Source organism: Culex pipiens, chromosome 1 (genome assembly GCF_016801865.2).
Source record: "Culex pipiens pallens isolate TS chromosome 1, TS_CPP_V2, whole genome shotgun sequence".
In the NCBI taxonomy this organism is placed as follows: Eukaryota; Metazoa; Arthropoda; class Insecta; order Diptera; family Culicidae; genus Culex; species Culex pipiens.
The window spans coordinates 11205238-11219499 of NC_068937.1; the positions used below are offsets into that span (position 1 = coordinate 11205238).

Here is a 14262-nt window from a genome sequence, read left to right on the forward strand (position 1 = left end):
CCACGTGTCCTTCTTCTTCTGTAGATTCTGTAATTCGTTCACAGAATCCTCTCTGCGATGGCCACAAAAAAAACAAATGTTCTCATCTTTTTGAGCCGATTTTTTTTCCATTTTAGATTAACCATTTGCCAGTTTCTTTGTACGCGGATTTTCAATTTGGTTGTCAAATTTGGTGATAAAGTTTCACAATTTTGTTAGGATTTTTTAAAAGAAATTTAATATTTTCAATAAGGGTTTAAAATGAAGCGAAATTCTAAATGTATTTCCACAACATTAGATATTTACTAAAAAAAATGCAGTCTAGTTTTTTTTGTGAATATGTTTAAAATTTCACAATATAATTTCATCAAACAAAATATTTGAATTTTCATAGCTTGCAGGTAGCATAATCTCAATTTTTTATTATTCAGCAATTCCCCACGAAAACAGCATGGAAAAAAACAAAAGTCCTCGGATCGGGCTCAAAATTTTTCTGGGGGTTCCCTGGCCGAAATAATTAGACCCGTATTTTTTTGTTTGGCCATTAGGGTGACCTACGGCGTGTTAGGGTGGTCTGAAAAATGGCCATTTTCGTCGATTTTCGCAAAAACCACTTTTTTAGAAAAATCATAACTCCTCGCCATTTTAACCGATTTCAATTGTCTTATACGCAAATGAAAGGTGATAAGTTGGCCTTCCAAAGAAAAATAGTAAGAAGTTTCAAAAATCTAGCCTAACATATAAAAAGGGCGTATGAAACTTTAAAATGCCGTTTTGACGGTGTCTGGACCAAAGAGCCTATATCTGGAAATATTTTTATCGGATTTCCCGGACATTTTTACATAACATACTAAAAAATGGGAGGAGTTCATTAACAGGATTCCGAGATATGATTTTTTGAAAATAAAATCCGTGTTTTTTGACGCGCCGCGCGCAAAACCCGGAGAATGACGAAATTGGCAAAAAATCAACTTTTTTCACTAAAACTGCAATAACTTTAAAATTTCAGCGATGACCTATACATGTCTGGGTACCAAAATTTTCGTAATTAAAAGACGCAACTTTTGGTACCCAGACATGTATAGGTCATCGCTGAAATTTTAAAGTTATTGCAGTTTTAGTGAAAAAAGTAGATTTTTTGCCAATTTCGTCATTCTCCGGTTTTTGCGCGCGGCGCGTCGAAAAACACGGATTTTATTTTCAAAAAATCATATCTCGGAATCCTGTTAATGAACTCCTCCCATTTTTTAGTATATTATGTAAAAATGTCCGGGGAATCCGATAAAAATATTTCCAGACATAGGCTCTTTGGTCCAGACACCGTCAAAACGGCATTTTAAAGTTTCATACGCCCTTTTTATATGTTAGACTATATTTTTGAAACTTCTTACTATTTTTCTTTGGAAGGCCAACTTATCACCTTTCATTTGCGTATAAGACAATTGAAATCGGTTAAAATGACGAGGAGTTATAATTTTTCGAAAAAAGTGGTTTTTGCAAAAATCGACGAAAATGGCAATTTTTCAGACCACCCTAACACGCCGTAGGTCACCCTAATGGCCAAACAAAAAAATACGGGTCTAATTATTTCGGCCAGGGAACCCCCAGAAAAATTTTGAGCCCGATCCGAGGACTTTCGTTTTTTTCCATGCTGTTTTCGTGGGGAATTGCTGTATTAGCAGTAAAAGATTCAAAAAATTCAAAAGAATCAAAAGCTGTTCAAAAAATTGAGCTCACATTTTTATTTTTTTTAGAAAAAATATCAAAAGTCTTATACAAAAATAAATTAATATTTTGATGACTTGGCATCGTTCGACATCCATTTTTTATGGTGAAATTTGGGTGAAATATAGTTTATTTGTTGGTAATTTACATTTTAAACTTAATAAACCTAAGTTGCGTATCGTAAATTCAAAAATGCTTACAAAATTGTGTTTAATGAAACAAATACGGTATTTATCCAAATTTATTCCTATTTTGTGTGAAATTTCAAATACAAATTTTCTACCAAAACCTTTTTTCTGAGAAAATTTATCAAAAATTTCGTATCGACACTGGCACCCACACTGCAAATTGAAGTCCTTGATTTTTTTTTCAATACGATGTTTTTAGCATTTTTTTAAAATATTTTATGCCAGATTTATGATGTTGTGAAAAATTATTCATTTTATATAAGTATATGTTTTTTTGAGCCTCTTTTTTTGACATTATTAATGATTTAAAATTTAAAAACAAAATGTGCAATATAAAAAAATAAAATGCGCAAAATCAAACTTTTCTAGTAAAATCACTGTTTCTCGCCAATAGGTCATTTTAGTTTGAGGTTTACATTGATTAGTATGTGGGTAATTCTCTACCAACTCACACGAAATCGGGAAAAGTTGCCCCGACCCCTCTTCGATTTGCGTGAAACTTTGTCCTAAGGGGTAACTTTTGTCCCTGATCACGAATCCGAGGTCCGTTTTTTGATATCTCGTGACGGAGGGGCGGTACGACCCCTTCCATTTTTGAACATGCGAAAAAAGAGGTATTTTTCAATAATTTGCAGCCTGAAACGGTGATGAGATAGAAATTTGGTGTCAAAGGGACTTTTATGTAAAATTAGACGCCCGATTTGATGGCGTACTCAGAATTCCGAAAAAACGTATTTTTCATCGAAAAAAACACTAAAAAAGTTTTAAAAATCCTCCCATTTTCCGTTACTCGACTGTAAAAAATTTTGGAACATGTCATTTAATGGGAAATTTAATGTACTTTTCGAATCTACATTGTCCCAGAAGGGTCATTTTTTCATTTAGAACAAAATTTTTCATTTTAAAATTTCGTGTTTTTTCTAACTTTGCAGGGTTATTTTTTAGAGTGTAACAATGTTTTACAAAGTTGTAGAGCAGACAATTACAAAAATTTTGATATATAGACATAAGGGGTTTGCTTATAAACATCACAAGTTATCGCGATTTTACGAAAAAAAGTTTTGAAAAAGTTACTTTTTGCGTTTCTCTTTGTTTCGTCGTCCGTGTCTGTCGCGGGTGACCATGAACGGCCATGATCGATGACGACCAACTTTTTCAAAACTTTTTTTCGTGAAATCGCGATAACTCGTGATGTTTATAAGCAAACCCCTTATGTCTATATATCAAAATTTTTGTAATTGTCTGCTCTACAACTTTGTAGAACATTGTTACACTCTAAAAAATAACCCTGCAAAGTTAGAAAAAACACGAAATTTTAAAATGAAAAATTTTGTTCTAAATGAAAAAATGACCCTTCTGGGACAATGTAGATTCGAAAAGTACATTAAATTTCCCATTAAATGACATGTTTCAAATTTTTTTACAGTCGAGTAACGGAAAATGGGAGAATTTTTAGAACTTTTTTAGTGTTTTTTTCGATGAAAAATACGTTTTTTCGGAATTCTGAGTACGCCATCAAATCGGGCGTCTAATTTTACATAAAAGTCCCTTTGACACCAAATTTCTATCTCATCACCGTTTCAGGCTGCAAATTATTGAAAAACACCTCTTTTTTCGCATGTTCAAAAATGGAAGGGGTCGTACCGCCCCTCCGTCACGAGATATCAAAAAACGGACCTCGGATTCGTGATCAGGGACAAAAGTTACCCCTTAGGACAAAGTTTCACGCAAATCGAAGAGGGGTCGGGGCAACTGCTGTGTGAGTTGGCGGAGAATTACCCATGTAAAATTATCCGGGAAACACGATGGTGATAAAATAAAATAAATAAAAATATAAGAAATTGGTCAAAAATGAATTTTAAAACTTGAAACGTTAAAATATAATATTAGGGGGCATTTAAGGGTTAACATTTTATTTTTATCGAATTCCTTGTACAATTTTCTATAAAATGCAACGTAGAGATAGTCTTTTGCTCAAATATTTGCAAAGTTATGATTAAAAGAAATTTTTTTTTTAGAAAATCGTCAAAAAAGAGTGCGGTGCTAAAAATAGAGGGATGGTCCAATCAGCCCCAAATAACTTTGATCCAAATCGGTGAAGGTCGAATCCAAAAGTGTACTCAGTTGACCTGGAATGACCCATATGTTCTGAAGCACCATACAAAATTATGCTTTGCAAAGATGAATAGTTTAAAAAAAAATTGACACTGTAAAAACATCTGAATATTACATCTAGCCATGTGCACAGTAAACAATTGTGTATTTTGGGGATTATGATGTAATGTTACCTCAATTTAAACAGAAAAAGTGGCATTGCACCAAAAAGTGACAAATTTGCACATTTTTAGAGGTAAAATTGCTTATTTTTTCAGACATTAAGGATGTACTAGAAGTAATATTATCATGATTTTGTTTTTACTGTGTAAACCGATTTTACGTTTGAAAAACTATGTAAATTTACATATTTTTCCATGTAAACTGAGGTGAAATTACATCGAAAAGAGGTAATATTCAACCATCATTTTTAAAAACCTTCCAAAAATCAGCTTAAAAACTGTGAAGTTTTGAGAACATTAAAAAAAAACATAAATTAAAATTACTTAGCTGGATTTCCTCCTGATTTCTAGAACAAAGTAGGGGGAGAGGGGGTAATATGCACGCCCGGGGCAAAATGCACCCCCTGCTTTTCTCCGTATTTGGAAGAATTTTCCGGGGAAAAAATCATAGAAATTGGAAGCTTAACATTGCTAAACCATGCTGGAAAAAATTGAGCATCGCAGTATAGAAACAGCTCAAGTTATTTGCAAAACTTTAAAATGTTGTGTTTTCATCTAATTTTCATTGAACCTTCATTATGATTTTTGGACAATATAAAAAGCATTTATTGATATTGTAAGTGTTGAGGTATATAGTTTTTGCCATAATCTTCATTATTCTGTAGATAGATGAGTCCAAAAACATAAAAAATGCATTTTTAATTAAATTTTCTGCAAAAAGCGTGGTCGGGGCAAAATGCACCGCTGGGAAGCTCCTTTGTAAAAACAGCGGTGTCATCTAGTGGTGACTAGTGAAAACTGTTTTCAACCCGGTGCATTTTGCCCCATGTTGTGGTGCATTTTGCCCCGTTGTTGTAGTGCATTTTGCCCCAATGTTGCGGTGCATATTGCCCCGCATGGTTGTTTGAAATGAATCAAAAATGTTTTTAGAAATTTGATATTTTCGAACAATTTTGAGGTTTTTTAAGACTTTTTTCACATGGATGACGATGAATAATAGTTGTTTTAGAACATCGAACAAAATTCTTCCAAAGTAATGCTGTAAAGGCTGAGAAATCACAGTTTTCCCTTAGGGGGTGCATATTACCCCCTCTCCCCCTACTGGATGTTATAGGCTTTTCTGAAAGATCACGCGATTTTGAACAAAACTGCATCAATAACTCAAAAACGATGAAAATGCATATGGGACATTTATGCGATCAGGGGCAGTATAGGTAAGAGGATAATTTTTTATTGGATTTTAATAGTGAGTTGATATCATTTATTTATTTTGAAAAAAAATGCTTCTTGTTTTTTGAACCAAAAATAATTAGGAGAATGTAAAGTGTTGCAGCAAAAAATGTTTGAAAATGATCTTATTATAAAATCCAAATCAATTGTGGTTATTTAATTTATAAAAATATCTGTAAGTTTTAATTACGATAAACATGAATAAAAAGCTTCAGGATATACATTCAGTTCATTTATTTATTTTATTGAATTTGTGTTTGTTTTGTTGTTAGTGCATGGTTTAATTTTTTTCTTTTTTGTTTTAAATTTAGTTTTTTTCTTAGTTTTTATCGTTGAGTTTAGTTTTTTTTGTTAGCTTTAATACATTTTTTTTAATTTCTGGTATCAAATGTTGTGAAACCATAATGAGGATTGAACTCAATACGCCACAAACCGTTGAAAAAAAAAAACGTTTCAAAAATTATAGGGGGAGAGGGGGTAATATGCACCCCCGGGGCAAAATGCACCCCCTGCTTTTCTCGGTATTTGGAAGAATTTTCCGGGGAAAAATTATAGAAATTGGAAGCTTAACATTGCTAAACCATGCTGGAAAAATTTGAGCATCGCAGTATAGAAACAGCTCAAGTTATTTGCAAAACTTTAAAATGTTGTGTTTTCATCTAATTTTAATTGAACCTTCATTATGAATTTTGGACAATATAAAAAGCTTTTATTGATATTGTAAGTGTTGAGGTATATAGTTTTTGCAATAATCTTCATTATTCTGTAGATAGATGAGTCCAAAAACATCAAAAAATGCATTTTTGATTAAATTTTCTGCAAAAAGCGTGGTCGGGGCAAAATGCACCGCTATGAAGCTCCTTTGTAAAAACAGTGGTGTCATCTAGTGGTGACTAGTGAAAACTGCTTTTACCCGGTGCATTTTGCCCCATGTTGTGGTGCATTTTGCCCCGGTGTTGTAGTGCATTTTGCCCCAATGTTGCGGTGCATATTGCCCCGCATGGTTGTTTGAAATGAATCAAAAATGTATTTAGAAATTTGATATTTTCGAACAATTTTGAGGTTTTTTTAAGACTTTTTCTCATGGATGACGAAGAATAATAGTTGTTCTAGAACATCGAGCAAAATTCTTCCAAAGTAATGCTGTAATGGTTGAGAAATCACAGTTTTCCCTTAGGGGGTGCATATTACCCCCTCTCCCCCTATTACAAACGCGATCGTTCCCAATTTCTACAGCAAAATATCTAAAACCATTTTTTTCCTAGATCAACAAAAAACACGTTACGCTATCGAATTACCATTTTCACATCGACTGCGTTAGGATATCATTTACCCCCGAAAAATTGTATGGCACAACGCGCATAAGTGATACTTTGGCGTTGAGATTGTGGTCAGTAGACCACCAATGATGCTGCTGTTGCTCCTATTTTCGTCACTTAAAAATCGCTTTTTCCACCTCTCTCACGCGGGGACCACCCGAAGAGTTTGATAAATTTTCAGCTTTTATGTAATTATTTCGAGTGCGCGCGTTCGCGCGCATACATTTTATCATCTTCCTAGCCTTTTTGATGGCGACTTTAAAAGATTCCACTTTTCACGCCAAGCTTTTTCAATTTCCTCCTATGAATGACGGCGATCGATCGCCACTCCCCCTCCAATAATAGCAGTAATAATCGACCTCCTCGTGAAATGTGCTCCGCCACCTCTCTCTCTCTCTCTAACACACGCACGTAACACAATCACTTTTGGCCACGAGGTTACTTCTTCGAAAAAGGGGTAAAAAACGATCTTAAAAGTTTTAATTGAATGCTTTTTCGGTTTGTCTTCTATCGCCTATCGCTAACAGCTTTTAATTGCGCAAAACTATTACTCACACACTTGCACTCACAATCACTCACCCAAATAAAAGAAGAAAATCTTTTGCTTTTTTCTAAAATAAAACTACAAATCTCTGTTCTCAAATTCAACTCACTAACGCGAAATTCCTTCTATATTCCCCCCACGCAAAGCAGACTCCAACCAGGTGGTCCTCCGCCAGAAGCAGCAGCACCAGCAGCCGCTGACCATCGAGGAGGATGAGCGAAAGACGCGCCGAATCTCGTACCTCCGGGCGACGGCCCACGACAACCTGCTGCACATGATGGAGTCGTCGGCGGAACCGTCCGTCGACAGCAGCCCGATGTCGCTGCCGCCGGACACGCCCGACACGGAACCGGAAGTGGCCTGTGGCAGTGGAGGCGCTGGAGGGGATCAGTTGAGTTTGACAAATCAGCAGCAGCAGCAGCAGGTTGTGCCGCAGATTCAGCTGCAACAGCAGGTGTCGCAGCAGCTCAAGAGGTAGGTTTGAGGGGTTTTTGGAGGTTGACATTTGGGTTTGGCAGGGAATTGGCCCTTTGGACGTGACGGTCTGGTATGGAAATGATGTATCTCTGAATATTGGAAAGAAACCTGATGATGCTGATTGATGATAGATTAACCCGAATCTCTTCTTACGAATGCAACCTGGCGCTTAAAATTTGGCCTGCGGCTTTTTAAGATATTTGAGTTTTAAATTTGCATCTTTTTGACCTTAAAATGGCTGTAACTTTTGACCCTTAAGTCCAAATGAACTTGTAAAAAAATAAAAATGTTCGTTTTTTAGAGCTCTAAAAGTGCCTAGAAGACGAACAAATACCCAAAAAATGATTTGTTATCCGAGCATTCGTTGGTGAAGGTTGTCTGAATCAACATGACTCGTCGCGTCCCGGCGCAAAACGCCGGCAATATTGCCCTACCTGCGGCTCAAGCAGGCAAAAAAGTGGGAATTTCCAAAAGGAAGGTTGAGGCCTCAACTGATGGCCAAAAACCGGGAATTTCCAAAAGGAAGGTGCTTTTGGAAGTGACATCGAACAGCAAAAAGACGAAAAAGAGCGACGGTACTGTACCGATGGATGAGGAGGAGGAGAACTCTTCATCGCACGAGGAGCAGCTTTTGAAGAACAACAAGTTCGCTGGACTGCCTGACGAGGACCAGGTAGCGGAAGCAAAGGAGAATGAAGTGAAACAGCGAAAGGAGAAACTGCCTCCTTTTTATGTGCGGCAATCAGCAGCAACGATCGACTTTCGAGCGGGGCTGGTTGAACTCATCAAGTCTGGGAAAGTCCAAGGCAACATTCGTCTGTGTCAGGATGGATTTAAGGTGCTGGTGCAATCCAGGCAGCACTATCAACTGGTCAAGGATTACTTGACCGAAAACGAGGCGGAGTACTTTACCCATGATGTCGTCATGGATAAGCCGTTCAAAATCGTCGTCAGAGGTCTGTACGACATGCCAGTGGAGGAATTAGCTGCCGAGCTAAAAGTTTTGAAACTGGATGTGTTGGCCGTGCACAAAATGAGCCGACGCAACAAAGACATCAAGTACCGTGACCAGCTCTACCTGCTGCATTTGGCTAAGGGATCGACGACGCTTCCTGAGCTGAAGGCAATCCGAGCGGTTTTCAACATTATCGTGTCGTGGGAGCGATACCGACCAGTGCACCGTGACGTCACACAATGCTTCAACTGCCTGGGTTTCGGGCACGGAGGTAAGAACTGCCACCTGAAGCGTCGTTGCGCCAAATGTGGTACCGATGCGCACATCACATCCCAGTGCATCCAAGATTCGCTGGTGAAGTGCCTCAATTGCAACGGTGAGCACTCGTCAACCGACCGAAAGTGCCCCAAGAGAGCTGAGTTCGTGAAAATTCGGCAGCAAGCATCGACGAAGAATCAGCCTCAGCGTCGTAGAACTCCTCCAGCCCTGGTGGAGCAACATTTTCCACCTCTTCAACCGCGACGCCAGGTCCCAAACTTGGCACCGTTGCCGTTGGATCCCAGGAAGAGAGCTGAGATGAATCATCCACGGCCGGGTTCCAGCCAGGAGCCGAGACCGCCACCACCGGGCTTCAGCCAGGAGCCAAGACCAACCCAAGAACCAGCAGTTGAGGAAAATGGTAATGATCTTTACACCTCAACCGAACTCCTCAATATTTTCAAACAGATGTCCGCTGCACTGCGTGGATGCAAAACCAAGACCCAGCAGATTGAAGTGCTGACCTCGTTCGTCATCCAGTATGGATCGTAGGTCCCTCAAGATGCTGAATTGGAACGCTTGCTCCATTAGGAGGAAGAACTTAGAGCTGGTGGATTTTCTTCGCGAGAAGGAGATCGACGTAGCTGCCATCACGGAAACTCATCTGAAGCCCGGTGAAAAAGTTTATCTGCAAAACTACAAGATCGCGACGCAGCTCGATAGGACCACCTCTGGAGGAGGAGGTGTGCTTGTCGCTGTTCATCGTGATCTCAAGCCACGCCGGCTGCCACACTTCAAGCTGGACATCATCGAGGCCGTTGGGGTGGAAATTCCCACTTCGGTTGGCCCAGTACTCTTCATTGCTGCATACTGCCCACGTCAGGTGAATGCCAGAGATGGTTCGGCAGCAAAACTGAAGAGCGATATCCAGAAGCTAACACGGCGGAGCGCAAAGTACATCATCGCTGGTGACCTCAATGCGAAGCATGAAGTTTGGGGCAACAGCAGGAGGAATCGGAACGGAGTGATTCTGCACAACGATCTGCAAAACGGATACTACAACGTTGTGAGTCCGGATCGTCCAACGAGGGTGGCTCGGTCTGGGAATCACTCAATCATCGACTTCTTCATTACCAATATGGCTGAGAACGTGGCTCATCCTGAGGTGTTTGAAGAGTTGAGTTCTGATCACTATCCGGTGGTTGTGGAGGTTGGAGCATCCGTTACTCCGCAGCGGCAACCAACCCGGAAAGATTACCACAACGTTGACTGGCAGCAGTTTCAGCAAGTGGTAGACAGCAACATCGACTATGATCAACACCCGGAAACTTCTGCTGATATTGATCGTTCGCTGGAGGTGATCCAGCAGGCTATCAACCAAGCAGAGGCTGCCAACGTTCGGGAGGTTCCTGTTAATTTTAAGGTAACTGATATTGACGTAGATACTAAACACTTGATTAGACTTAGGAATGTTTATAGGAGACAATATCAACGGACTGGGGACTATGACAAAAAGGTTTCAGTGAACAATTTGAACAAAATCATACAAGACCGACTTGACAATATCAGAAATCAAGAATTTTCAAAACATGTAAGCCAGCTTGGGAATTATTCAAAACCATTTTGGAAACTTTCTAAAGTTCTTAAAAACAAACCAAAGCCTATTCCTCCTCTTATTGTTCAGGATTCTCCTTTGATTACATCCGAGGAAAAGGCAAATGCACTTGGGCTTCATTTTGTTAGTTCACATAATCTTGGCGCTTCCATGACCAGCCGTAAAGAAACATCAGTTGCCAATAGTATTTCAACAATCAATGACTCTACCTTTGAACTTCCTGCAGATTCCCATGTTTCTGGTGAGGAAGTCAAAGTTGCAGTTAAACAAATGAAAAATATGAAAGCTCCAGGCTTTGATAACATTTTTAATCTAGTGTTGAAAAAACAGAGTGATCAGTTCTTTCAATATCTAGCCAATATTTTCAATAAATGTTTGCAACTTGGTTACTTCCCCACCAATTGGAAACTGGGCAAAGTCATACCAATTTTGAAGCCTCAAAAAGATCCAACATCGCCAACAAGTTATCGTCCCATTAGTCTTTTGAGTAGTCTGTCCAAACTCTTTGAGAAGGTCATCTATTCAAGGCTTTTGGATTTTACCAACGATAATAATATAATTTTGAACGAGCAGTTTGGCTTCCGAAAGGGACATAATACTGCTCATCAGCTTACGAGAGTAACTAAAATCATCAAGCAGAACAAGCTTGAGTCAAAATCAACTGCTATGGCTTTGTTGGATGTTGAGAAGGCTTTTGACAATGTTTGGCATGATGGTTTGATACATAAACTGTATTTATACGGTTTTCCAATGTATCTTATCAAAATTATCCAGCACTATCTTTCGGAGAGATCGTTCAGGGTTTTTCTGAATGGGATTGCTTCTGGATTATTCAACATTGATGCTGGGGTTCCCCAAGGAAGTATTCTTGGCCCACTTCTGTACAATATTTTTACATCTGATTTGCCTACTCTTCCTGGTAATGGTGTGTTGTCACTTTTTGCTGATGACACTGCCGTTATTTATAAGGGTAAAATAACCAGATATTTAGTTGGCCGTCTTCAGAAGGGTCTTGACGTTCTTTCCGAATACTTTGGCGACTGGAAAATTCGCATAAATGCAGCCAAAACTCAAACCATCATTTTTCCACTTTCCAAATCGGCCCGATTTGTCCCAAAGGATGATGTTTTGATTAAAATGAATGATGTTTCAATACCCTGGTCAAAGGAAGTTGTCTATTTAGGTCTCATACTTGACTCGAAACTATTGTTTCGGCAGCATGTAGATAAAATATTGAACAAGTGCAGCATTCTCATCAGGTGTTTGTATCCTTTAATTAACAGAAAATCAAAGCTATCTTTGAAAAATAAGCTAGCAGTTTACAAGCAAATTATTTACCCCGTTATTGAGTATGCAGTACCTGTTTGGGAGTGTTGCGCTAGAACTCATAAATTGAAGCTCCAGCGTGTCCAAAACAAGGTACTCAAAATGGTTTTGAATGTTCCTGGCTGGACAAGATCAAGTGAGGTTCATGAATTAGCAGAAGTAAAAATGTTGGATCAGAAGATTCAAGAAAAATGTTTGAAATTCAGGGAAAAATGTGCTATATCTGAATACCCCTTGATTCAAGGATTGGTTTAGTTTATGGTAAGATTAAGTTAGTTTTAAGTTAGGTTATGTTTTCTTAAATTTTTTTTTTTTTTTTCCTCGTTGTACCTAGTGTTACAAAAATGATAAATCATATACTTTTAAAGTTAAGAAAATGAACAGTGTTTAAATCACGAAAAGCAAACTAAAGCTGAAGAGCCACAGCTGACCACTTATTATGTAAACCAAATGTAATTATTATAAGAAAGATTCAATAAAGTATATTTAATTCAAAAAAAAAAAAAAATTACCCAAAAAATCCTAAAAAGTTAGATTTTCAAAATCAACCTAATCGTGAACCACCCTAATTTTGATCTAAACCAAAAGTTGCCCTTTTCTATTTGCAACAACTCTTCTGAAGACACCAGCGCTCCAAAACTTCACCATTTTTCGGAAAATCTATTTTCCACTTAATAATGCGATCTAGACCACTGTGCAATGATAGAAATTAAAAAAAACTGTAAAAAATCACTTTAACTTTAACGTACCTACTTTAAAAACAGTTAGTATTTAAAAGAATAAAAAAAAACTTACAGAAATATTACAGAATATTTTTTTAAAGAAAAAGTCTAAGACATGAGTTAATTGATATGGAAAATATAAAAATATGTTTTATTAAAAAAATAAATAAAAATATTAAAAAATATATCTGCTATGAAAAATGGGAGAGCTAACAAAAATAAATCCGGGACCGTGGTGTAGGGGTAAGCGTGATTGCCTCTCACCCAGTCGGCCTGGGTTCGATCGCAGACGGTCCCGGTGGCATTTTTCGAGACGAGATCTGTCTGATCACGCCTTCCGTCGGAAGGGAAGTAAATGTTGGCCCCGGACTAACCTAAAAAAAAAAAAAGGTTAGGTCGTTAGCTCAGTCCAGGTGTAGGAGTCGTCTCCCTGGGTCCTGCCTCGGTGGAGTCGCTGGCAGGCAGTTGGACTCACAATCCAAAGGTCGTCAGTTCAAATCCCGGGGTGGATGGAAGCTAAGGTGTAAAAAGAGGTTTGCAATTGCCTCAACAATCAAGCCTTCGAACACCTAGTTTCGAGTAGGAATCTCGCAATCGAGAACGCCAAGGCAAAGCTGTAGAGCGAATAATTTGATTTTGAACAAAAATAAAACAGCAATTTTACAACAAATAAAAGTATTAAAAAAAAAAGTTAAAATACATTTAACATTTCGCTTCATTTTATATCTATATTGCAGATTATGAAAATTTGAGTATTTTGGAAAAAATACGGTATTTTGTGAAAATTCGATTATATTTCAGAAAAAATCGAAGAATTTGAAAAAGGATACAAAATTTCGCTTCATTTCATACATTTATTGCATTTTATGAATTTGAGTGCTTTTGAAAATTTCAGTATTTTGTGATTTTTTTTGTATATTCCAGCAAAAACTCTAATAATGTGGAATAGCATACTTCGCTTCATTTGATACCTTTTTTGTAAATTTTTTTTTTAGTATTTTCGAAAAAATACGGTATTTTGTTAAAATTTTAGTGTTTTCCAATAAAAACTTTAATAAAGTAAAATTTTCAAAATTTTATTTTTTTTCGAAAAATTACGGTATTTTTTGAAAATTTTAGTACATTCTAGAAACTCTAATAATTTCAAAAAGAGTACCAAATTTCGCTTCGTTCAAGATCTAATTACAAATTTCATAAATTTTAGTATTTTCGCAAAAAATACGGTATTTTGTGAAAATGTTAGCATTAAAAATCTTGACTTTTTTTTTGATAAGGTCCTATAAACAAATGTAAACATTGAGTGTATCCCGCTTACTCCGATGGACTTTGACATAAGGTGTGAAAGGGATACACTCAATGTTTACATTTGTTTATAGGACCTTATCAAAAAAAAGTCAAGAAATATCCTTTGATAAGGTGAACAAGCAAAACAAAATTTGCTTTGTTTGACATCCATATTGCATTTTTTAATATTTTCGAAAAATTATGGTGTTTTGTGAAGATTTAAGTATATTCTAAGAAAAAAAACTAATTTTAAAAAGAACACCAAATTTCGCTTCGTTTGAGACCTATTTTTTTAATTTCGAAAATTAGAGTATATTCGCATATAAATACGTTATTTTGTGAAAATTTTAGTATTTAAAAAAAA

At 37.2% G+C, this 14262-nt stretch overlaps 1 protein-coding gene across 7 annotated transcripts in view; it reads left to right on the plus strand.

Annotated features, from left to right (window-relative positions):
* The window catches only part of LOC120430783 (uncharacterized), a 185463-nt gene that overhangs the window by 110009 nt on the left and 61192 nt on the right, over nt 1-14262 (plus strand). For 6 of the 7 annotated variants that reach the window (XM_039595900.2, XM_039595908.2, XM_052706278.1 and 3 more), the window contains one exon: nt 7411-7735. In XM_039595900.2, the coding sequence (XP_039451834.1) occupies nt 7411-7735 (325 nt within the window). Of the gene's footprint in view, nt 1-7407; nt 7736-14262 lie in introns of all 7 variants that reach the window. The other variant, XM_039595921.2, reaches the window with a different exon arrangement.